The 25473-nt window shown below is 43.2% G+C and overlaps 2 protein-coding genes and 1 pseudogene across 2 annotated transcripts; all 3 read right to left on the bottom strand.

Moving 5' to 3' along the window:
- On the bottom strand, positions 1–9676 carry ctdspl2a (CTD (carboxy-terminal domain, RNA polymerase II, polypeptide A) small phosphatase like 2a). Its single transcript, XM_075470098.1, has 13 exons — positions 9424–9676; positions 7837–8052; positions 7417–7552; positions 7117–7263; positions 5493–5720; positions 4119–4212; positions 3656–3767; positions 3484–3570; positions 3334–3396; positions 3152–3231; positions 2062–2188; positions 1877–1972; positions 1–1222 (listed from the first exon to the last, which is right to left on the bottom strand). The coding sequence occupies exons 2-13, from the start codon at positions 8023–8025 to the stop codon at positions 1157–1159; spliced, it is 1425 nt and encodes a 474-aa protein (XP_075326213.1). The 5' UTR covers positions 8026–8052; positions 9424–9676; the 3' UTR covers positions 1–1156.
- An 877-nt stretch (positions 9677–10553) lies between these two features.
- sqor (sulfide quinone oxidoreductase) lies at positions 10554–15967 on the bottom strand. Its single transcript, XM_075470099.1, has 10 exons — positions 15820–15967; positions 14943–15153; positions 14577–14747; positions 14393–14446; positions 14106–14300; positions 13806–14015; positions 13501–13684; positions 11982–12049; positions 11716–11894; positions 10554–11626 (listed from the first exon to the last, which is right to left on the bottom strand). The coding sequence occupies exons 2-10, from the start codon at positions 15138–15140 to the stop codon at positions 11569–11571; spliced, it is 1317 nt and encodes a 438-aa protein (XP_075326214.1). The 5' UTR covers positions 15141–15153; positions 15820–15967; the 3' UTR covers positions 10554–11568.
- Positions 15968–20258: 4291 nt separating this feature from the next.
- On the bottom strand, positions 20259–22162 carry LOC142384876 (uncharacterized; annotated as a pseudogene).
- Positions 22163–25473: the final 3311 nt, after the last annotated feature.

Below are 25473 nucleotides of genomic sequence, written 5' to 3'. Positions count from 1 at the left end.
TCGTATAAAAATGCATTTATTTTCAAGGAAACCATTGAGTAACACTGAATACACCGGGAGTGATCATTCAATAGTCAATAAAACGCGTGACTCCTACATCAAAGATCCAACATACAAGACATCTTGGAAAACAAGATTTCAAAGCAAACATGTTGGCAATTTGCTGGTGCTACAATTACACACACCCCCGCCCCCATCCCCACATAACAAATTTAGGCGATACACACCTGTGTAGAAAAGTGACAAGATTTTACATCAACTTACAAAGGGCTGGATGTCAAAGTGCAAGATGCCTGAACCTCAACCCCCCCACCAACATCAGAGAGAACGATCAAAGTGTCGAAATCAGAAATGGACTCTCAAGATACAAATTTCCAAAATTATTGTTTGGCCATTATGGCTTTGCATTCATTTGATACCTCATTCTAGCTTACATTTCATAAATTTAAAATATTTCAGAAACATTTTTCCTCCCAAAGAGATACACTTTTTTTTTTTTTTTTTAAACTGCACCTTATTACAGACGTAATGGAGTAAAGCGTCACAGGAATACTGCAGGCTTACCACGGAAAAGCAGCCGCTCGTCGACGACTTCAAACAAAACCGGGACATTTTGTCGGTTTATAAAAGCAACTGAATCAAAGGAGCACGTACTAAAATCTGAAGTGAAAGTAAAATTACATAAAAATCTTTTTTTTGGGGGGGGGGGCAAAAACCCAAAAACAATTATGTACATATATTTACAAGTAAATAGAATGAATAATATACAGGTCTGACTGGCCGTTCAAGGTCAGGCTGAAACCATCAGGGTCCGTATGAACCAACACTGCGTGACATTCAGTTTAGTCAGTCCAAAAAAAAAAAAAAGGTTGTTAAAGACAAACTGTCTTCCAGAAGGCCGTCCGTTTGTTCCGATTCTGGTCTGAGTGTGTGTACGAAAACATCCAGGACGTTTAGACTCAAACATAGCTGCAATTTACTTCTTTAATGTGTGTGTTTTAAAAAAATAATAATAATATTAATATGGCAATGTCGTGTGTGTGTGTGTGTGTGTGTGTGTGTGTGCAAAGAGAAAAACCACTGAATGCATCCTTCCCAGTCTTTATCCACGCAACCGTTGTTTACCGCGTCAGAGTGACAGACGAACACGAGCTCCTCAGTCTGGAGGAAGGAGGTCGTGCAAACGAAACTGCTCTCGGATGTGCGGCCTGACGTCTTGGTTCTGTGATTAAAAAAATAAAATAAAAAGGGGACGGGGGGGGGGCATTATAAAAGCAGCAATGAAGCGGACTTTCACAGCTGCATTCGTCACATTGCGTGATCGGCTCTGCAGAACTTTAAGAGCAACATTTCCCCCTTTATCGAGATCCATCAGCCTGCTGACAAACGGATGTCTAAAGCCAACGCCGTTCGATACTGCAGCCCAGCAACACACCGCACAATTTAAATTAGAGTGCAGCGTTTGATACCGTTCGGAGACGTGTGTGCAACACTGCGGAGGGGGGGTGCCAAATGAACTGGCGACTGATCAGAAAGTGAAACAAACAAAAAAAAGGAGCCACTGCGTTGTTTAATGGCCTTATTTCATCAAAGCAGGATAATAAACAAACCACTCATCACTGCAGTCTTTCTATAATAGGGACCTTCAACAGAATTACCTTTGATTTAGAATTTAGTGACGGGTTCTGTCACAGTTATTTCACTTAAAAAAAAAAAAAAAAAAAAAAAAAAAAAAAATCAGGCATCTTTTTCCCTCTTAGAGGACTTGCACTGTGAGTCATGTTGTACAGAGGACTGATAATCTCTGATAAACACTCTGCTGGCAGCAAACGGATATTTCCAACATGCTACAGATGCCAAAAGTCAATATACATACCAGCTGCACGAGTTTCTCGAGGAAAGGAACGAGCTTCAGAAGCTCGTTGTCATTTCTATCCACAAACCAGCTCTCAATTGGGATTCCGTTGGCAAGCTGCAAAAGACAAAACGCATAATAGTATCCCGGTGACACAAAAACACCACAAAAAGTCTCTTTTTTTTTTTTATAGTGTCAAGTTTTACCTGATAAGCAAAGGCTTGGGGCGAGTTGTCGATTATTACCGTCTTGGAAAGATCCCGCCCGAGAATGTTCAGGTCTTTAATGTAATTTCCTTGAACGCACACACAATGCTCTCGAAACAGTCTGTGCCTAAAAAAAAAAAAAAGAGGAGAAAATGATCCTCGACGTATAACAAACCATGGTTACTGATTACCAATCTTGTCGTTTTTCAAGAGTATTAATGACTTGTGCTTTTTCCTTATTTTACTGCCTTTACAAACTTAAAAAAAAACTATGCTCATCCTGAGGGCGATAGACACACAGTGACACACAGGCCCAGACAAACTGCTCCAACTCCTTTAAGTCAGCTGCTTTCTGCTGGCGTTCACCCATCTTTAGGTCACACCACAGATCCTCCACCTGACTGAGGTTTGGCCTTTGACGAGGACATTTCAGGGCAGTTTAATATTTTGCTCTCAGACCCTGCGCGTTGTTTTAGCAGCACGTTTGGGGTCGTTGCCGCTTCCGTTATCGTCTCAACCCTCTGAAAGACTGAGATGGGTTTAAGTCAGCAGTGTGCGTGCATTTTAAAACCATTCGTCCTTCCTTCAATTCTGACCAATTTCCGAGGACCTGCTGATGACAAACATTCCCAAAGTACGCTTCCCAGCTCACTTCTGGCCTCTTTGTTATGGTTACCTCTCTGAATAATGCCTTCCTGCTATGTGAGTTTGGGTGGTCTGACCTTTACTTGGTGGGTTTGTCGCGGCACCGTATATTTTCCATTTGCCAATTCAACGCTGCTCTGGGGGATATTAGTTTTTTTTAAATTACCCGACCCCAACCTGTAATCCTCCAGAACTTTGCCCCGACTGGTTCGGACGACATCTTTGTCTTCATTGTTCTGCTTGCTTCGTGGTGTTGAAGACACCCGTGAACAGTGAAGGCAACGTGACACACAGGCGGTGTTAACCGAACTATCTAACTTTGTCACTTCTGAAGGTAACCGGCACCAACCGACTGTGCCACCAAACAATGAAGGGTCATTATAGACGTACCAAGAGGATTGAACACTTTTTTGACAGTGAGATGCCGAGATCAGAAATCACCAACCTCACTAATTGCTTTTTGGGATCCAGGATGTTGAGCAACTTGTCCGCGTAGACTTTCTTCGAAGCCGTGAAGAGAATAATCTGAAATTTTAAAACGGACAGGATTAAATGCGCTTCATTCAAAGTGACGGGGGTGAGATCCAACAAACACTGCCAGGACGAAGCGGTGAAGAAAAGTCTCACCTCGTACAGCTGAGACATGCGCTCGAGGAACTCCCGGAAAAAGGGCCTCAGCCGAACGTACACCTTCAGACGCATAAGGAGGAAGTTTTAAATGATTGGCGGTAGGGGTGAGACTCTTTAATTAGAGAAAGACTTTGTCACTGCTCCTACCTGGTATATCACGTCTTGAAAGAGCACAGGGAATGTCAGGGCTGCGTCTTCCAACTCATTCAAACTGCAGTGAACCAGAGTTTCATCCTGGCAGCGGGAGCACAAAAACCCATTAGAGTCCATTTATTCCTGATGCTGAGAAATAAATGCACATCAGGACGTCACTGCTTACCAAGTCCAGGACCAGAGAGAACTCAGGCGTGCTGCGTGTTTTCAAAGGTAACGCTGGTTTGCGTGTTAACTGCTCTTCTGTGAGAGGAGGCACGTGCTTAATGAAGAAGTACCTTTAAAGAGAGAAGCCATGAAAAGAAGATAATGTTAACTATACTTCTGTACTAGCACAGTAACTACAATATCATCGTCAGGTAGGTGAGATCTGGCTTTGGTTTGTCTGATGAAGTGCAACGGTGGTGTGAACATGGAGGCGCATGTTGTTAGTGATTATACGTAAGCTCTGGTTTTTTGCCTCCATCTGGTGGTTAAAAGTTTTCCACTGCAGTTAAAGTCTCCTCCCACAAATGTGCAGTGTCACTTTGCATGCGATTTCAACTTGATCAGATTATCACAAACGGCTATCAAAAAGCAGAGCGGAGGTCCTTAAAATCCCTAAAAAGCACCAAGTGTGATCAACTTACGGGTCAAAAACTTCCCAATCCTCATCGTATGAGGTTTCAGGAGGAGCTGAGGGTATCGTGTGTGCGTAGCTGCCATCTGACATACATCCAGGAGCTGGTGGAGACACAAAGACCAGAAGATTAATTCAACTGCTCAAATTACATTGAGGGGAGGCTATAACTGTATAAAAGATTAAACCCGAGTCTGAGATTTTAAACCAATGCGGCAGAGCCTTCAACCTGCATCCTATGGTCTGCCTTCCAGGCTCTTGTCATCTCCCGCCTGGACTACTGCAACTCCCTCCTTGCTGGCGCCCCGGCTTCTGCCATCAGACCTCTGGAGCTGGTTCAGAAAGCTGCTGCTCGTCTGGTGTTCAACCTCCCCAAGTTCTCCCACACGACTGCCCTTCTCTGCTCTCTACACCCGCTCCCTGTAGCTGCTTGCATCCAGTTTAAGACAGGGCAGTGGAAGGAACAGCTCCTTCATACCTCCAGGCTATGGTCAAGCCCTACACCCCCGCCCGACCACTTCGATCTGCGGCCTCCAGGCGCCTGGCTGCCCCGTCACTCAGCGGCCCCTGCGCAAGATCAACACAGTCACAACTTTTCTCTGTTCTGGCACTCCGATGGTGGAACGATCTCCCGACAGATGTCAGGACAGCTGAGTCGCTGCCCATCTTTCGCCGCAGGCTAAAAACCCATCTCTTCAGGAAACACTACCCTGGTCCACCCTCTTAGGACATCTCCTGTTTCGTCCTAGCTCCTTACGCACTTATTTGTTTTCTAAATTGTCTTCCCATTTGTCTAGTTACCTAACTTACCGCACTTACTCTAGCACTAGTTATGCTCTTAGCTGTTTGGTTTTGAAAGGAAATGCACTTGTGATTTCTTGTGACCTGAAGTTCTTTTGCCTACCGATGGGGAACACACTTATTGTAAGTCGCTTTGGTTAAAAGCGTCTGCAAAATGACTGTAATGTAATGATGGTCGTTTTGTTGCTTTTCTCTACATTAGTGCCTCCCGTGATGTTAAAAAGCAGTCAGCTGATATTTGCCGTGAGTCGACGAGGAAGTGACCTCACTCTTCAACTAATAAATGACCTCAGGAACAAACTGAAGTTTATGGCTCAACTGCTACTTGCCCCATCTTCTTGAATGCAGCATTCTGTAACTAATAACCCAATTTTCAGTAGAACAGACGATAAGGCAACGTGTGTGTCAGGGCCAGGCCACAGATGATGAAGGTGGTAACGAACAATAATATGTTAAACTACGTCCGTCTTTTTTTTTTTTTTTTTTATTAGGCAACATCCTGTAATTCAAACTTACTCTGCTTATGTCAAAGTTTCCTAAATCACAAGAGTGACGTCGAGGCTCAACGGGAGCGTGGTCTTACCCGTTAATGGGGGCATGTCAATTTCTGTGACGATCTCGCCTTCTTCGATGGCTGCATCAGAGGCGATTTGAAGACTCTGAGGTAACAACGAGGAGGTGAGACACTGAGGGATTCCTTCGGTGGATGTGAGAGTGCTGCTCGGTATTTCTTCCGCCTGCTCGATGTCCAGCTGCTTTATGATTTCCTCTGCTTCCACTGCTTGGCCCGGAGAGTCCGAGCCTGGAGTGGCTAAAAAGCAGAAGAACAAATGGCGTGAAATATCAATGCCACTTCACTAGGAAATGAGGTTATGTCAAATTTATAGGGCTCCAGAGTGTAAAAAATGGTGGTCGCATAAGATAGCTGGAGAGCATGCAAGTGAAACTACGGGTATCTACAGGCTTGTTACTGTGTCCATAAAACTTTAAACTTCAACTGTGACATAGGAATCGCTCTGTACTGTGCAGCACTTCCTTTTTCTGGCAGTGATAAGATGGCAGAGAGGAATTGAGGAGTGCACGTGGGCAATCACTTCTGTTAATGAAGACTCAAACAGCTCTGCGAGTTGTTTCTAATAAAATGCTTCAACATAAACACGAACGCAAGAGAACTTAATTCATCCTCAATGGGAAATTTACCACAACAATTAAAAAAATACCAGTGTTTCCCACACAGACTAATTCGTGGCGGTGCGCCACAGATTCAACACCGGCCGCCACATATTGCGTTTCGTTATTATTATTTTTTTTAACGCTATTTAAAAAAATACTCGTATTCGTTAAGCTGCATTTCCTTTCCCTGCTCTCCCTCCGTCTCTCTGTCCCTCGCGCCTCTCTCGCATAGCCTACTCACACACACACAGCCCCTCCCCTCCGTGCTTCCCTGGAAGCTTGCTAGCTTCAGCGTCGCGTTAGATTAGCTCTATAGCTCTGGCTCAACCGAAAGAAGACGGCTGGCGAAATTCACAAAAGGTTGGTATCACTTGCACCTTTATAAAATCACACATTAAAAAGTCCTATAAAAATATTTTATATTTTTAATACAATGTTGTCCCGTCCCGACCCATAGCAAACACGCGATTACGCCTTCTTTATAAAGTTAACTAGTCGCAAGTTTGTCGTAAAAAAATAAATAAATAAAATAATGTAGTTGGGTTGTCGAGGTCTAAACACTAGCAGCTGTGAATCAAATAAAGTAGTTTTTTTAAACTCTTACACTGAATGTTTGCTGCTTCAATCCAGATGAGTATTAAAAAAATATTTTCCGCGATTGAAAGAGAGACGTGCGTGTTGATGATGAGGACCAGCCTGAACCGGAGGTATCAGTCTGAAACAGCTGAACAGTCCGACCAGTGTAATTAGCTATGTTATTCATTTGTTTACAATGAAGATGTGAAAATCTGCAGATAAGCCGCACCTGTGTCACCCACCGTGACACAGGTGTCACACATCCTTACGTCCCCCATAATTTTCCTTGATGGAGAAATTATCCAGGTTCTTAACTCCCAATGTGACATATGTCACATTACAATCTCTGACAGTGGGGGGTGGTATTCTGGAAAAAAAATTCTGAAATGGGTTCTCAGTCCTGAATAACTCACGTCTGCAAATTCCCTAAAAATTAATGAACTTCACTGCTTTCTTACCGGTTTTGGTTGCTGGTGAGAAAAAGTTAAAGACTGGAGAGAAGATGGTTCCCAGCAAGGTGGTGCGCGGTGGGCTGCTCACTGAGTCGACGGGTGCCTCCACTTTACCGTTTGGCTTTAGGGGTTTACTGTTGCAGGTCACCGTGTCTATTTAAAAAAAAAAAATAATAATAGCACAAAAGGAAGAAAAAAATAAGAAAAGAAAAAGTTTTTCCAGTTCTCAGTAAAGTTTTTTTTTTTTTTTTTTTTTTAATACATAGCTTCAAACAGGCTGCACAGCAAAGACTCAGCCTGCATTACCTCTGTTGGGAGTTTTCCGGCACACTCTGGACACAGACTTGTTGGTGAGACCCCTGGTCTGTGGCGTTGAAGTAATGAGATCATTGCCAGAATTACAATCAATTCGACTCCTCTTGGCTGGGATGTCCTGCTCCACCTGGGAAAGAAAAGCCAAAGACACACGAGTCTGGATTAAAAATGAAAAGTCGCTGAAGAAAAAACAAACAAACACAGAAAGGTTAAGTAAATAACTGAATAAAACCTTAATATCTGGAATTCATCTGAATTTAACCTTGAAACAATCCACAAATCAAAGCTCTGTGGGTCTTTTTTGTTTGTTTTCAGAAGGCGTGTGTGTTTCACAAAAGTGCCTTTGCTTCACAGAGGGACAAAACAAAACAAAACAGTTGAGAACAGCACCAAATTACCATCTGTACCTACCTTGACAGCATTTCCACGAATAAATTTCTTTATGGTGGAGAGCAGTCCAGTTTCATTCTTCTGCATTTTGCCTCGACCTCTCACCGGGGATGGCTGCACTTCACAATGTTTCCTCTTGGCCTGGGACGGGTGCGTTCGATGGCCTGCGTTCAGCTGCTGAGGAGCTTTACGCACTCTCAGCCTCATCATGCACCAACGTCACATAGACAAATCTGGCTAAAGTAGAGAAAATCTGCTTCAATCAAACTCTAGATTCAGGTTTTGGCTTGTGAAGGTCTACGCTGGAATGCATTTTGCAGCCAACAGGGGTTTGATACTCCTAACAACATGTAATCATATTTAGGTTAACCTGTAACATGCAGGCAACATTTCTAATTTTCCATAAAGTCCAGTGTATGGTTTGGACTCTTCAAGCTCAAGCATGAAAGACAAACAACATTTTGACATACAGTATGTTATCATCCACTTATGTTTGCAGTTACTCAGTTCCTCCATCTCAATTCAGGACAAATAATCAGAGATTACAGCTGCCCCTTAAAAATCCAACAGTTGGTTGCTTACTTTGGCGAGACAACTCGCTCACCTAAAACCTGGCGTAATAAACCTTTAATTTGACATCTATAACTGTGAACTTAAGTCTTTGAAAATCACAGAGATGAAATCTCCAATTTTGACCAACAAGTCACGTGCAGTAAACCCGATCCCACACACACACGTCTATCAAAACATATGCAATTTGCTTGAATGGATGAAAGTAGAAAGTTTGTTAGTGAGTTTTTTTTTTTTGACAATCGATATTCACTCAAAAAAACCCTCCAAACCCAACAAACAAAAGAACATTCAACCAAAAGCTGTCAACAAAACAAAACAAATGTTTGTACGGGCAGTCTGAGGAGTGCTGCTGTTCATCATTTCACAGACATAAGAGGCAGTCGTAAATATTATCATTACAAGGGATATGTTAAGAGTTCAGCTTGTGTACAGTAGGAAAAAACATGCGTTTTTGGTGATTGTTTCAATAAGATCCAATCGCAAACGGAACCGCTGACTGTCGTTATGCAACATCGGATAGGCTGTATTAACACAAACAGCGTCAGCCGCTAACGCTAGTCAAGTGCTGCCATGTAGCAACAACAGCGCATTTGAAAATGAGGTTGACGCTGACGTCTCGTGTTCGATAGTTAAACTGCGTGTGCGTTTGGTCCCAAGGGAGACTAATCAGTTAAATGGGTCAGCCGTTAATTACAATTAATGCCACCACACTGTCCGTGGGTTCTCTGGCTAACAGGCTAAAGCTAGCTTCGGGGCTAACAAAACGCGAGAGGCAGCAAAAGCAATGCCGTGACATTATGCAGACCGCAATGTAGCGCACCATGTGTCCCCGATAATGTCTGCTTGTTTACTGTGCAAACTATACATAATGTCGTTGGTCAAATGAAAGCAAATAAACAAGCCGTTTTGTTCGCTCCATAACTATGTTCAGCCATTAGACTACGCCCCCTTCGCTGACTAACGTTAGCCGCTAGCTAGCAGCTGTTGGCTCTCACGAGGACAAACGTTTCTGTTTATGTAATGTTTATTACATACCGATTATCTTGGAAGCTTTCGGAAACTTGCCCCAGCGCTGTCAGCTCTCGGCCGCGACCGTGGCGGCCACCAGTAGAGGTCGAGCCGTGCTTACTGCCGAGCCAGCTGTGTCCGTCGCTCGTTGGCTAATCACAGATCAACCATGTCTTCGGACGCCATTTCCCGCCTCTTCACAAACATAACGTTGGTTGTGCGCAGGGGAATGTAACACAGACGTAGAGGAACCAACGTGGCGGAGTCAACAGGAAAATGACAATAATGTGCACAGCTGGGCTGACGCTCTCTATCACCCCGCTGGTGCTGATGCGTGACAACAACAAAGCTTTAAATAACAAATGAGCCGATTATTTTCATCGATATCAGTATTACAATTTCGTGTGCACGTTTGTTTTAATTGATCACATAAAGGACTTAAAGGGCATTGCTCCATGGGCCCAAGGAGTCAGGTGGTCTTGATATGATCCTAAAGTTGTAAAGTTTCATATGTTGAACAAAGCAATACAAAGCGACCAATATTAGACGGACAAAAGATAAGTAAACTTTAGAGGGTTAAATGGTAACAAAGAGGCAAAGAACATTAGAACACCATTCATCCATAACAACTTAAATTACACACTAGACCATTTTAAAAGAGACTTAAAATGGGGTTAAAGTGAACAAAAATGGAACATTATAGAGGAAAATCTACGTCAAGAGTCACGACATAGATATGTGGGTCAGATATGGAAACTTAAGCATTACAAAAAAGGAAAAACAGGGAAATAATTGCTATCTAGGCCCTGTGATGGGCTGGTGACCTGGGCAGGGCGTAACCTGAGAGAGGGTTCGCTCTTCACAGCAGACTCCAGGAACTGTGACTTGATGCCTCGAGGTAACAACAAATACAATTATCACACTGAAAACAGGTAGACCGGTTGTGTTAACCAGTGACAACATGCAAAAGTGAACCTCAATAACCCCCAGCATCATGATAAGAGGGACAAACCTTTGCCAATTTACAAGTAAAACAAATCTAATAAAACTGCAAAGCAAATAATATTTGTACACAACACTGAACAATGTATTGTATGTTGAAAATATCCTGCATATAATTTCATTGCTTTCAAATAAAAGAACAGCCAAAAAAAAAGTTTTTGAAATTAGTTATTTAATTGATTCAAGAGTTATAACTCAATTCTGAAATTCAACAATGAACTCAGTACTGTGTACCCTGATGTTTAAAAATTACCTCGGGATACAGTTAATAATCACAATGTAGGAAAACATTACTTCGACAATGAAATTTTTAATGTAAGAAAAAGCACTTGTGGTAGTTTCCATGTTCATGGTCCTGTATGAATAATGCGCTCATGGATTGAGCGCCTCAGTTTTTACAGCTTCACAGAGTGAGACATTTAAAATCCCACTACTAATAAATGTTTGATACATAATTAGCGACAAAAAGAGTATATTCGTATGCTGTGCTTGGTGACTTCCGTCGACAACGCTCCTTTATCACAGCTGTGGAGTTATGCATACATAAAATATTCTGCAGCGAGAAATCAACTGTTTAATTAGGCCAAAAACGGGTGAAGCAAGATTTCGCTTTGCAAGCTTACACTGCAATTTTGCACATACAATGCACAGCTATTATGAGTTCAGTCAAAGGATTGTGTGTCAATTTACTGGAGTAATTTGAGCCACCTGGACGTGTAGTCTATACACAGCGGAGAGAAGCTGAGTCAACTTCATTCATCTTCCGAGATTTCGGTTTGAAAAAAAGAGAAAAAAAAACAACAACAAAAAAACCGGCAGGCTTCATCTGATGCGCACAAGCATGCAGAAAGGTGCAAAATCAGCACTTGAGAAAGAATGCTTAAACAACAGAAACAGAAAATTGTTCTTGGCTGCAACAAATCTTGACATTCAACGAAAAAAGAAGCATAAGATTCGCCTACAAGCTGCTTAAAGCAACTTGCACTAAAGTGAATCATCAACAGCACTCTTTGTACGCATTTCTAGACGAAACTGATATTAAGTCCAACACGTTGCGACATTCAAGATAAAAAATTTACCGATTCCTGTTCGAGCCACGCACGTCCATCCTTTTAGGCCCCGGTAATTCTAGTAAATGTGCCCTTAGTCGCGCGAGCTGAAGCTCAGCTTCTACTTCATCCCAAGATGAAAGAGCTTCCTGTATGGTCCCGGTCCGCCCCACAGGCCCCTAATGAAAGAGAAAAAGAGGGAACTTTTTAAGTTGCGGAAAGACTGATCCCCATCAGCGCTAAAAAGGTTAAGTAACGAAATACGTACCTAAGAAGACCATGCCAGTAGAGGTGAGGCATCACGTCAGCTTTCATGTAGTACATCAATCTTCTTTCTTTGGCTTGGTTGATGGGGAATGTTTCCAGTGGCTGGGCATTGTAGTCAAACTCTGCCAGGACGACTGTGTTGTAGCTTGTGACCAACGGACAAGAGGTGTACCCATCGTACTATAAACAAGAAGATGATTGAGGTGTATTTTCAAATTCTTCAAACTCAAAGGAATGAATGACGGTTGATATTCGTGTGCCTCTTACTTTTTTATCTGGCTTCTGATTTTTCATTATTTGGCTGATAGTTCTGCTCAGGACTGAAGACTGTGCGGCTGAAAAGAGAAGACAAGATTCAAGTTTTTTTTCAGACTACTCGTATTGCATGAATCCTAACCCTTGAACTCTATTCGCTGGGGTAGAACCCCCATGGCATCTCTTTCTCGTTTACATTTTTAAGTCGAAACAATGGCACACATTTTTTTTTTTTTATTTTTTTTTTTAGCATCTGCTACTTTTACAAGTAGCAGATGCGAGGCAACAAAAAGGGTAAAGGGTGGTGCTTAGTGGCCATGTAAACAGGACGTAGTGTCAACATGAGATATCGGAAGGCAATTGTTATTTTGAAAAAGAAATATAAAGACAATCTCAAAACTGCGGGCAGGCCAGCACCATCAAAGAGTGGTGTTGTCTCCAACCTCCACAGGCACAGGCAGTTTTTATGAAACGTTTCAACCAATCAGAAGCCAGAGCTGTTGAGGATAGTTACTGCTCAAAACAAGGCACATAGCAATGCAGCAAAAAAGCTTTTTCTTTCTTTAAGCAGGCCCGCTGTAAAATAATCAATGATGACACAGCTTATCAAGCTCTTTGCTGTATTAACTCTATGCACTGATTTACTTCAACTTGGTACCTGAATATTTCAATTAGAAGACATTTCTCAGAGCTCCACTTAAATTTAAGAGTGATAATTATCACCTGATTTTAACTTAAAATGATGTATATGTATATATTTATTGCCAAATGTTCATCAGCATGATCTAAGCTAATATGTAATGTTTGTCAACACAATCATATCTAAACTAGCAGCCTTCAATCTGTGCGGCATTTTGCTGCAACTCTGGCAACCTGCTAATGGTGCGGCCTCTCGCTCAATAACTGCTGGGATAGGTTCCAAGATTCCAGGGAAAGGTTTTAATAGAGTTTCACGTGTTTCCCAAAAACATGTTTTTAACTTGTCATTAAAGGTTACTGAGTTTCAGCTGATGGGGAAAAAAGTCCATTTGAAACTGCATAACTACGTTACAGTGCGGACAAGGTTAACAGGTCTTTTCTGGAACAGTACTGTACGTTTTTTTACACTAAATGATGATGAGATGATAAAGAAGGAGTCTTGACTTTACTGCACTAAACTGCCAAAAAAAAAAATATCACAATGAATTTCGTTAAGAATAAACTGAAAGGAAGTGACACCATCCCCCGGATGTTTGATTCATCCTGCCAGACAGGATCCAGCTTTCTCAACCGTGTGTTTTCGACATGCAATGACACAACCGTACTCAAAGATAAAGATAACAGCAGCTCATCAGGTACTGGGTGAAATTCCATCACATTAACTTCATACGGGTGTGGTTTGTGTCTTTATGGTGCTGTGTAAACAGCGGATTGTGCAATGAAGTTTTTAAGGGTCATGGCCTTAAAATCACAAAAGACGACAGCACAAACTGCTTGTAGCGACCTGGCACGTTCCAGCAGGGTTAAAAACGATGACACAAAATCCGCTTACCTACAGCTGCGCCAGTTTTGGCTGTGGGCAGGCTGGTACAATCTCCAATCCCAAAGACATTTGGATATCTGTTATGTTGGAGGGTCTCTTTGTTGACATCCAACCAGCCGATCTCGTCCGCCAGTGGACCGCCTTTAATCACTAAACTTGGCCCCATTGGTGGTGTGACATGGAGCATTTCATACTGATGGAGGAAACAGAATATTTTTTCTGCCAAAGGTTGTCCATAGTGCTGTATCATTAGGGGAACTCTGGTACGTGACAGAAAAATTAAAGTTACCGTTACCGTTTAGTTGGACAGTTACCTCAAACACTTTGGTTTCGCCTGGTTTGTCAAGATTTTCAAACACAGCCTCTTGCTTGTCTGCGCGCACTTCAATCAGATTATGCCGAAGGTTCACCTGTAGATCACGAGTCTTCACAATATCCCAGAGCGTGTCGGCATACTTCTTGATCCCAAAGAGCACCGGCAGTGACGTGTTGTATATCACATTTGCCTTTTCCCTTTTTCCTGTCTTTAATAGGAGCAGAAAACTGAATCAGGCAAAACAAACTTTCAGTTCTTTTAATGTATGATCAATCGATTCCCAAAGATTGTAAAGTACCTTTCTGAGGAAAGCATCGGCCAAGTACATGATCTTTTGTGGAGCTCCAGCACATTTCACAGGGGTATTTGGGAAAGTGAACACTGCATTGCCCTCTTTGAAGTCCTGCAGAGCCTTCCACGTTTTCTCCACAGTTTCAACAGAGTAGTTTGACCCAATCTTTGGATGACCAAACCCCTCTGGCAGTCCTTTAATCTACACGTAATAAGCGTATCTACATACAATGGCAACATTTACCAGGTAGACGCTGAATGAAGGAGTGAAAAAAAAAAAAAGCAGGATCTCACCTTCTCATAATGAAGTTGTAAACCAAGAGACACAATCAAATATTCATAAGAGATCTGTAGAAAAAACGTTGACATAGGACTACATTTGATGAAAAGCATTCTTTTCACTACTTGTGCATATTTATCTTAATCTGAACACAGCAACTCAATGCCAAACGAGTTCAGCCTCCTAAATTGAACATACCTCAGACCCATCATCTGTTCGGACACTGTTTGTCTCTGGATTTATTTCCTCAACCTTTGATTTCACCCACTTCACTCCAGATGGCATAATACTTGAAGTGGGGCGACCTGATGAGGCTACAGTTTTTGCACCAGCACCAACCAAAGTCCATATTGGCTGATAGTAGTGCATCTGAAAAAGAATAGTGGAGCTGTTGAGACAGAAGCTTTGCATAACAAAAACACTGCCATATGTCTGAAGGACTGAAATTTGTATGAAAATGTACAGATTCGTAACTTTTTGACGTCAACTAGTGTACTGTGTTTCACAAATACTGTAAAAGAGGCAGGGTAGACATGTGCTAATAATAAACACATGGATTCTTGCCTCAGATGGCTCCACAACAGCCACATTCTCCGCTCCAACCATTCTCTTCAGACGTGCACTCATTGCAATGCCCCCACTTCCTCCTCCAAGGACGAGCATTTTGTAGTGCTGCTTGGCCGAGGCCCGGCTGCTGGTGTGATACTGAGAGATAGCGATGCCTGCAGGGTGGCACTGCCTCAGATGGCGCACCAAAGTCATTTTGACTCCGATCCTTCAAAAAAGTCATTTTTGTTTAGCAAGAACTCCACTTGTGCAGTCTAAGGCTCAATCTCACCACTGCTGACAACAATCTGCTCTTCCTGTTTTGTTGCTTCACATTCAGATTGTTTTTTTCTTTTTAATCAGAGGTGGTGGAATGGGTACAGTAAATAACCCATTCTGATCACTTATTTAAAGAGTATTTCATCAGTCCAAATAATTAGCCTGCTGCCAAGCTCTAATGATAGTAATGAGGTCATGGGTGTGATTGTGGCTTTGATAACCACAGTTATTGTAATAAGGAGGCTTACAAAGTAGCTGGCTTTACACAAAAAAAATGTCAGAATATGTATAAATATTTAAATGTCTAACATTTACGTGGATGGCTGCGTTTTTACATTTCTATAAAGCAAAACATAGCAGAAACAGGGCACTTGTCTATGATGACTTTGAGATTTCAGACAGTGAAAATATGCTATTTACTTACTTCGACAGGGCCTTTATAGCTGTTACATAAACAGCAGAAATAAACACGGAAGGTACATTTTATCTTAGTGTATTATTTGTCTGACCCCATTGTTGCTGCATACTGCGCACTCAACTGTGCTCACTACACTCATTCCTACACAGACTTTAATGGCAGGTTCCGCTTAGACACACAAACTTACATGGCTCTTACCTTGAGGAGCGGTGATGTCAACCGTCCGTTTTTCCGTGAATTCAAGGTGGGGGGATACAAGACGATTTGTCTTTCCTCCTGTTACACCTGAATAAATGGAGAGGAACTACACCACTCCCGAAAAAGCAGCAGTCATGTAGACTTTTAATTACCGCCCCCTCAGATGATGGGCAGAGCTGGTGTCCAATAGCAATTGAAATCTGAAACCAAAGGTCCCGCCCTTCCAATTTCTAACCAATCGCAGACGATTGTTTTTAACCGTCACTTCAGCAAATTAACTCCAACTTAAACTTCTGTAACACGTCTTAACGTGCAACAGCAAAGCGTGGCTTTTCGACCTCACATCGACGTCAAAAATGTAGGTCAACTATTTTTAACGGGATGTTTTGGACATGTGTGTGGGAAAGCTGAAGGTTATGCTGCAGTTAAGTAACTCTCTATGGCCTGGAAGCACCTTTGTGTGGATGTGCGTGGAATGACCACTAAGCACGTCGCCATCCTACGTAAAGTAAACCGAGGCAGTAAACAATAAAGCATTGGCACGTAGTGTTTCTAATACAAAGCCAGACGTGCTTTCTTACGACAACAAGAACGCTTTAAATAACATATGAACCGATACACTTATTTTAATCGATATCAGTATTAGAAATTTGTGTGCACGTTTGTTTTAATTGTTCACTTAAAGGTCCTAAAGGGCATTGTTCCAGGGGCCCCAAGTGGTCTAGATATTTTCTTAAAGTTATAAATTTCCATATATTGAAAAAAGGAATACAAAGCAACCAAAATTAGACGGACAAAAGATAAGTAAACTTTAGAGGGTTAAATAGTTACCATGAAGGAAAGAACATTAGAACACCAATCATCCATAACAACTTAAATTAAACACTAGACCATTTTAAAGAGACTTGACCAAAATGAACCAAAAATGGAACATAATAGAGAAAATCCACGTCAAGAGTCATGCGGTAGTCTGTGCAGGGCGTAGCCTGAGAGAGGGTTCGCTTTTCACAGCAGAGTCCGGGAACTATAGGCGCATTCCCACTGTAGGAACCTTTGGCAGTTCCTATAACCTTTTCAGAAATGGGGCCGTTTTTTCCCACATTCGGACATACAGGAACTCGGGACCACGGCCCTCAGTTCCTATAACCATTTTAGCTCCTTCTCCGAGGCGGGGTCTTTTCTGGGTTCTATAGGAACACATCTGACGTAGGTGTTTGGTAGCTACACCCCTTGTCATGTTGCCACACCTGAAATGTTTACTCATACGAGACGGACACAACCTGCGCGTGTTTAATAAGTTAAACTTACACTTTGTCTCCTTTAGCCGCTTTCGGACAGAGCCGTTCTAAGAACGCAGTTATCAGAACTGTCCTACTGGAATTTCATTCTGATAACTATCCTTCCCCAGCGGAGCTGTTTCAGTCTGCATTCGCACATGAGTCGGGACCAGGTCGGGACTGATGCGCAGCCGTCTGCATCAGTGACGTGTTACGTTAGCCGTTTAGCGGCACATTCAACAACAAAACAAAACAAAACCCGTAAAAGTAAGGAGAGAAGAAAAAACACCACAAAGAAACTAACATGGAGAGCGGGGAGGCCACCGTGTTCATGGTCTGCATGATGGTGATATTAATCATGGACGATCATATCAGGCGTCTAACATCGAGGCTGGAAGAGCACACAGAGAGAGTCAGGAGACGATACTTTTTCATTTCATGAAGGAAGAAAGGAGAGCAGAGCGCCGCAGACAAATGAGACCAGTGTAAGTTTAACTTATTAAACACCCGCCGGTTGTGTCCGTCTCGTATGAGTAAACATTTCAGCCGTGATAGCATGACAAGGGGCGGAGCTACCAACCACCACACACCTAAGTCAGATGTGTTCCTATAGAAACCTGAAAAGACCCGACCTCGGAGAAGGAGCTGAAATGGTTATAGGAACTGAGGGAGATAGCCCCGAGTTCCTGTATGTCCGAACTAGAGCCTGGCTCGGGCTTGATTTTTCTGTCCGAGCCCGGCCCTCAACCGACAGAAAAGTTCTCAAATCCGACCCGAGCCCGAGATTAATTAAAATATTTGTGTCCGAGCCCGCCGGAAGCCCGAGACCAGTGACCAACGCAAGACGGCGCACCCTAATCAGTAAATACACATTGGTGACAGCACACCATTATCCACCATAATCCACCATAATCCATTATAAAACATAGGCTACACATTAATGGCGGTGCACCATAACAAATGCACAAGCACTCTTCGACCAGAATAAACACCCATTAAACTCAATACAGAGAGAAAAAAAAAGTTGACTAATAAAACAGTAGAAACATTCTCATTTTCCACGACTTTCAGTTCTCCAGAAGCTATTTTTCTTTTAATGTCCTCCATAGCGCTTCCAGCCAACTGAGCTCGGCTGCACTGATCGCACGTGTTTAATGTAAAGTTGTTCGAATGTTCGATGTGCGTGCGTGCGCACCGAGCATGCACAGACCACAGATGCACACAGATGCATGCTGCACGGCATAGCATGAGGCACGAATAGCCTACCAACATTTTCATTTATGCATATTCAATTATTTATGTTTATCACAAAAACTGACGTTTGCAATGAACTGAAACCTGTCCTCTGGCTGTTTATAATTTTCACGATGTCTGCTTGCTTTCGAGCCCGACCCGAGTCCGACAAGACATTCTAATTTTTTGTCCGAGTCCGGCCCGGCCCGTCGGGTTCCGACCGGGCCCATCGGGCTTCGGTCGGGTTGCCATACTCTAGTCCGAACACGGGAGAAAACGGCCCCGCGGATTAAAAGGTTATTAGAACTGCTAAAGGTTCCTACAGTCCGAAAGCGGCTTTTGTCTGTGGCGTTCTGCTCTCCTTCCTTCATGAAACAAAGAAGTATTGCCTGCGCTCGATCCTGGCTCTCTCTGTGAGCTCTTCCAGACTCGATGTCGGTTATTAATACTTTACCCCAGGTCCCCCCATTAAACTAGTCCCGTCTGAATAGGGCTTAAGGCTCAATCTCACCACTGCTGACAACAATCTGCTCTTCCTGTTTTGTTGCTTCACATTCAGATTGTTCTTTTCTTTTTAATCAGAGGTGGTGGAATGGGTACAGTAAATAACCCATTCTGATCACTTATTTAAAGAGTATTTCATCAGTCCAAATAATTAGCCTGCTGCCAAGCTCTAATGATAGTAATGAGGTCATGGGTGTGATTGTGGCTTTGATAACCACAGTTATTGTAATAAGGAGGCTTACAAAGTAGCTGGCTTTACACAAAAAAAAAATGTCAGAATATGTATAAATATAAATGTCTAACATTTACGTGCATGGCTGCGTTTTTACATTTCTATAAAGCAAAACATAGCAGAAACGGCACTTATCTATGATGACTTTGAGATTTCATTCAGACAGTGAAAATATGCTATTTACTTACTTCGACAGGGCCTTTATAGCTGTTACATAAACAGCAGAAATAAACACGGAAGGTACATTTTATCTTGGTGTATTATTTGTCTGACCCCATTGTTGCTGCATACTGCGCACTCAACTGTGCTCACTACACTCATTCCTACACAGACTTTAATGGCAGGTTCCGCTTAGACACACAAACTTACATGGCTCTTACCTTGAGGAGCGGTGATGCACCTGTTGCACCTAAATAATTGGAGAGGAACTACACTTTACACGAAAAAAGCAGCAGTCATGTGGACTTTTAATTACCGCCCCTTCAGATGATGGGCAGAGCTGGTGTCCAATAACAATTGAAATCTGAAACCAGAGGTCCCGCCGTTCCAATGTCTCACCAATCGCAGACGATTGTTTTTAACCGTCATTTTAGCAAATTAACTCCAACTAAAACTTCTGTAACACGTATTAACGTGCAACAGCAAAGCGTGGCTTTTCGACCTCACATCGACGTCAAAAATGTAGGTCAACTATTTTTAACGGGATGTTTTGGACATGTGTGTGGGAAAGCTGAAGGTTATGCTGCAGTTAAGTAACTCTCTATGGCCTGGAAGCACCTTTGTGTGGATGTGCGTGGAATGACCACTAAGCACGTCGTCATCCTACGTAAAGCAAACAATAAAGCAATGGCACGTGGACCCCGACGTGCTTTCTTACGATATCTTGTGTGAGCAGCGTCAGACTGCTGCATACTTTCCCCGTTTTTTTTTTTCACAATATCGAGCAATTCTGTACAATGTACAAATACATGTCCGTAGAAATCAGTGTCATTAAAGCTACACTCAGTTTAATTGTTGTAAGCTTTCATTCCGTGAACTTTAGAGTAACTCTCAATGTATAACTTGACGTTTCAGTTGTGCTGCCTTCGCATAAATCATACCTGCCTCATTGTTAGAATACATCTCTAGGATGCTCCTGAACACATCATCAGTGATGTGACCTGGGATCCTCGGGTGTTTCGGGTCTTTCAACATCAGACACCCTCACCCAGGCGACCCAGCCAAGGTTGATCAGACCCGGCTTGTGTTCAGGTGGCATTCGCTACTCCCCATGGATCTCTTCTCCTGATCCAGAGCCATCTGGAGGCTTTCTCTGCTTCCTCCGTGATGTTTTGATGGCTCTTTTCCTCTCCATCCCTGTGATGCCCAGCGAACTCAAGGCTTTGTAGAGTGATTGGCCCGCAAACCCTCTGCAGCCTACCTCGATGGGCATACACTTCGCCTTCCAGCCCTGCTTACGGCAGTCAATGACCAGCGGTTCGTACTTGGTCCTCTTTCTTTCATGGGCCTCGTCCAGTCGGTCCTCCCATGGCACTGTGAGCTCCATCAGGAGGATGTTCTTCGTCTCCTCTGAGACCAGGAGGATGTCTGGCCTTAGGGTGGTTGTGACTATGTGCTGGGGGAACTTCAGCTGTTTTTCCAGGTCAACAGACAGCTGCCAGTCTTTCGCAGTCGCCAGTAGTCCTGGTGGATTCCTGGCTCTTGCGGTTTTTCCCAGGCGCTCGCCAGCCTTCACAAAGGCGATCGTCTGGGTGATGGAGCGGGACCGTCTACTGCTGCTGATTCCCATGCTGATGGCTTCCGCGATGGGTTTCAGGACTTGGTTGTGGCGCCAGGTGTATCTCCCCTGCCCAAGAGCTACTGGACAGCAGCTCATGATATGCTCTAACGTGCCCCTGCCTGGGCACTGCGGGCAGTTGGGAGACTCCGTCTTGCCCCAGATGGAGAGGTTTGATGGACTGGGCAGGATATCGTACACTGCCTGGACAAGGAATTTTATGCGCTGAGGCTCCGCCCGCCACAGCTCTGTCCATGTGACTTTTCGGTCAATGGCCTGCTCCCACCTTGTCCAGGTACCTTGCTGCCTCAGGCCGACAGCTCTGCTAGTCCTCCGCTCCTCCACCTCTGCCCTCACCTCCTCCTGCACCAGTCTGCGTCTCTCCTTCCCCTTGGCCTTCGCTTACTTTGGTGTTGTAAAGGTCCCCAGGCCAGCTCTACCACGGGTTACAGTTCCAACCAGGTCTCTGTGTCGTATCCGAGACTCTGCCTGTGATACAGCTTCCTCGGCTCTCCACTTCCTCCCGGTTTTCACCTTGACCCCTGCCTGGGCCACCTTGGGGTCGCTGGAGTCCCTGTACATCATTACCTCTCTGGCCCTTGTCACCTTAAATTCCTCTTCAAGTGATCTCAGGGGCAGTTGGAGCTTGGTGTTGCGTCCATAGAGAGCAATGCTGCTAAGGCTCCTAGGCAGACCCAGCCACCTCCTGAGGAAGCTGCTGACTTTCCTCTCTAAGCCCTCCACGATTGAGATGGGAACCTCGTAGATGAGCAGAGGCCAAAGTACCCTAGGCAGGATGCCGTGTTGGTAGATCCAAGCCTTGAACTTACCGGGAAGCCCAGACCGGTCGACTGCTCTCAACCAGCTCTCCAGCTCCTGACAGGCTTCCTGAATGGATACTGAATCCTTCAGGCTGCTGTTAAACACCTTGCCAAGGCTCTTCACTGGCTTCTCTGAGACAGTTGGGATTGATGCCCCGCCGATGCTGAAGCGGAACCTGTCCACGACTTTGCCCCTCTTCAACACCAGTGACCTTGATTTTTCAGGCTTGAACCTCATCCTTGCCCATCCGGACAGCTCCTCCAGCCCTTGCAAGATCCACCTACTGCCGGGTACTGACTCGGTGGTAATAGTCAGGTCGTCCATAAACGCTCTGATTGGTGGTTGACGCACTCCCGTTTTGGTCTTCGGGCCCCGACACTGAATTTCGGCGGACTTCACAAGCATATTCATTGCCAAAGCAAAAAGGATCACAGAGATGGTGCAGCCTGTGATGATCCCGACCTCCACTCTATGCCACTCTGATGTTATGGACCTCATATATATATATATAAAAAATTTTTTTCATGCATTACAAATTACTAATATGAGAAGTTAACACTTTGCTTCCATGGAGCCCCTTTTTAAATGTCCACGCACACACAAAAAAGTGACCTTTTCAGTCAGTCACCAGCATATCATGTTACTTTTTGTTTTCCAGAATCTGACGAGTCTATATAAACATTAGTGAGAACTAAAAATCCTGATCAGGTTACAAAATCTGATGACTGGTGTCACACAAAAGCTACAACACAAGGTTTTAATCACCATGACTCAGCTGGACTTTACTCATCGTGCTGGATTTACAAGTTCAGATCCTGTCCCCATGTAGGCTGCATGTAGTCTGATATTTATATATAAGTAAGTCAAAAGTATCCCCCCCCCCAATTAACTTTTTTTTTCTTGCTTTCTCTCTTTCGACCAATAACAAAACTGTCAACACATAACACTTGTTTCCAGTCCCAGTCTTTTTATCAGTCTAATCTCTCTATAATGAGGACATCAGGTGGTTTTATGTCCCCTACAGGCTCTGCCTCGCCCTCTGCACACCTGCTTATGTTTTTCCCTGTTCAGACAGTGCAGTTTACGATTCGAGCATTGCAGTGACCATGAGATTAAATGCTGAAATATATAGAGGCACTTAATTGATTAACCGTCTGATGTGGCTGATCTATTTTAAAACCTTCAGAGGAAAATGTCACAATCAGAAGCAATTGCTCATTTACAGAGTAAGGTTAACAAACCTCTTGGCAGTGGTTTATTTGATGGCCACAGTAATACTGCTGAGCCCAGCCTGTGCTTTGTAACAGCGCGTGGCACCTCTGAAAAGGTGTGGTAGCGTCCAGCTACAGATAGTCAGATGTGTAGACAGAACAAAAACAGCTCCATGTTCTTTCCATTGTTTTTAGGCTTAGCATGCTGGGGTATTCTTAGATAAACAACCAGAAAGAGGTGTGGAGAAATGTGAACGACAATGATGGGAATGACAATTCTTTCTACAGCCTCCCGAGCCATCGCTTAATCAGTGTTTGAACAAGTGGTGTCTGGTTCCTTCTGGCTGTGTTATTGAGGAATTACTGTGGCACCGGCTACCATTCACAGACTCTAGAAACAAAACCACTGGCTCTTAAAAGAAAAGACAACAGCTTTGTGCAAATTAACCTGCCTTTGTTGTCAAATTTCAGATATTTAAAAAAGGAAAATCAGATCAGGACAAATAATCTGTAGTAGTGTTTGTTAAACAAACATGAAGCAGTCTAATGGGTGACCTGCCCAGGGTGTACCCCACCTCTCATCCAGTGGCAGCTGGGTTAGGCTCCAGTATTCTACCTTTATGGGTGGATGTCCACTGTAAAGTTTCCTGTTTGCTCTTAGTATTTGTGGTACCAGGCTGCCGTCAAATGAGGAGACACCTAATGTAACAGGAAGAGATCTCACTCTCTACATTCCACAGCGATATCTTTAATACAGTAAAGTGAGTAAATAAAGCATTATGATACAAACGCTAGAAGCATAAGAGTCTCCAGCCTAAATAAGAATTAATTTTCTCTTTACCCAAACATTTTGGAAAAAAATCCAGGAGCACAAACTGTTTGACCAGAGTTCAGCAAGTTAAAGATAAACTAAATGTTACAGCCAATTAACAGTGTCACAGTTATTTATTAAAAGATTATCTCTTTTATAAATCAGGATTATCTGAACTACTTTAATTGTTGTTCATATTTCCTTCTATGGTAAACATTCCTCTAAATCTGAAAAAGAGGAGTCTCAATAACATGTTTCTTTCAATGAAAAGTCCATTCATCCCCAGAGGTGTTTTTCAACATATGAATGAGTTCGTTAAATACAGCTTTCTCTGAATGACATCATTCACAAGTTCGGCTCCGACATTAAGATACGAAGCGAGACTGCAGCTGATCAACATCCAGACGCACTTCTCTCTTATGGTAAAAAGAGAAGGGGTCCGAGGCACTCTGAAGTCCTTAAAAGTCCTTTATTAAATCATGGACATCCAAACAAGCCGACGCGTTTCGGTCGCGTGCGACCTTCTTCAGGGCTAATTAAAAGTAAGGCATACAGGTGTGTTTTTTTTAAAGTCACAGAGACATGTAAATCACATGACAGAAACTACACCATTTGACATACAATAACACAAAATGACACAATGAAGTACAACTAGAGAACTACACTCACTATCCATTTAAGACGATGTGTAGTTGAGACAGTAGAAATGTACAAAGCGCCACCAATCAACATTAACACAGTAGAGCTTGGGACATATGCATAGTCAGACAACTCATGGGAATTCCTACGGATCTTGACTCATCACATCACATAGGACCAACAAGGAGCAAAATAAGATTACATTATAGTATACAGTAGTGTGTGTGTGTGTCATAGAAAAACAGAAAAATCCAGTTCCTCGTTGAGTCCAGGAAATGTCACCGCCTGTAAAGTGTCAATCCAGAAGGATTCTCTCTGGGCCAATGTCCTTAGTCTATCACCCCCCCTGATGTTTTTTTGGATCACCTCAATGACCATTACTGTAAGGTGAGAGGGGTTGCAGTGTATGGAGGACTGAAAATGTTTGGCAATGGGGTAGTTTAAGTTCTTTGTTTTTATCGCATACTTATGTTCCCCAAACCTGTCCTTTAATCTCCTTTTTGTGAGGCCAATGTAAAAACAACCACACTTGCAGTCCAGACGATAGATAACATGAGTGGAGTTACAATTAGCAAAATGTTTGCACTGGAAGGATCTTGTACCTGTAGCATTCATGAACGTAGTGGACTTGTTAATGTGAGGACAGTGTCTACAGCCTCCGCACTGAAAGGTGCCTGTAGGTTTCACAAGGAAAGTTTTGGGTTTGGAAGCAGGGATGTAGTTTTTGACCAGCTTATCCTTGAGAGTGGGGGCCTTTTTCACAGCAAATTGAGGGGGTTCAGAGAAGACAGGGGCCAGAGTAGTGTCGCTCAATAAGATGTCCCAGTTATTTTTAATGATTTGTTTGATTTTATTGGTTTGGTTGGTGTATTGTAGAGTGCAAAAAATTCTGTTACTCACAGGTCTTCTGGGTTTGGATTTGAAAAGGTTTGTTCGTTCAGTTGATCTTGTTTTTGACAATGCACAATTTAGAGTTCTGTCCTTGTAGCCCCTTTGTTTGAAGCGCTCATACATTTCAGTTGACTGGGTCTCAAAGTCAGTGTCTGAGTCGCATATGCGTCGAAGTCTCTGGAATTGGCCGTAAGGAATGTTCGAAATTAAACTGGTTGGGTGGAAACTGTCCGCTCTGAGAATGGTGTTCCTGTCGG

This window comes from Odontesthes bonariensis, chromosome 7 (genome assembly GCF_027942865.1).
Source record: "Odontesthes bonariensis isolate fOdoBon6 chromosome 7, fOdoBon6.hap1, whole genome shotgun sequence".
Taxonomy (NCBI): Eukaryota; Metazoa; Chordata; class Actinopteri; order Atheriniformes; family Atherinopsidae; genus Odontesthes; species Odontesthes bonariensis.
This window is presented reverse-complemented; position numbering and strand designations above follow the sequence as displayed.

Coding starts and splice junctions, on each gene's coding strand:
- ctdspl2a (XM_075470098.1), bottom strand. CDS start 8,025: ATGATGAGGCTGAGAGTGCGTAAAGCTCCTCAGCAGCTGAACGCAGGC. Junction 7,553..7,836: donor TTCGTGGAAATGCTGTCAAG/GTAGGTACAGAT, acceptor TTTCTTTCCCAG/GTGGAGCAGGACATCCCAGC. Junction 5,721..7,116: donor CTCACCAGCAACCAAAACCG/GTAAGAAAGCAG, acceptor TCTGCTTTTTAG/CCACTCCAGGCTCGGACTCT.
- sqor (XM_075470099.1), bottom strand. CDS start 15,140: ATGACTTTGGTGCGCCATCTGAGGCAGTGCCACCCTGCAGGCATCGCT. Junction 14,301..14,392: donor TACAACTTCATTATGAGAAG/GTGAGATCCTGC, acceptor TATTACGTGTAG/ATTAAAGGACTGCCAGAGGG. Junction 11,895..11,981: donor ATCAGAAGCCAGATAAAAAA/GTAAGAGGCACA, acceptor TCTTGTTTATAG/TACGATGGGTACACCTCTTG.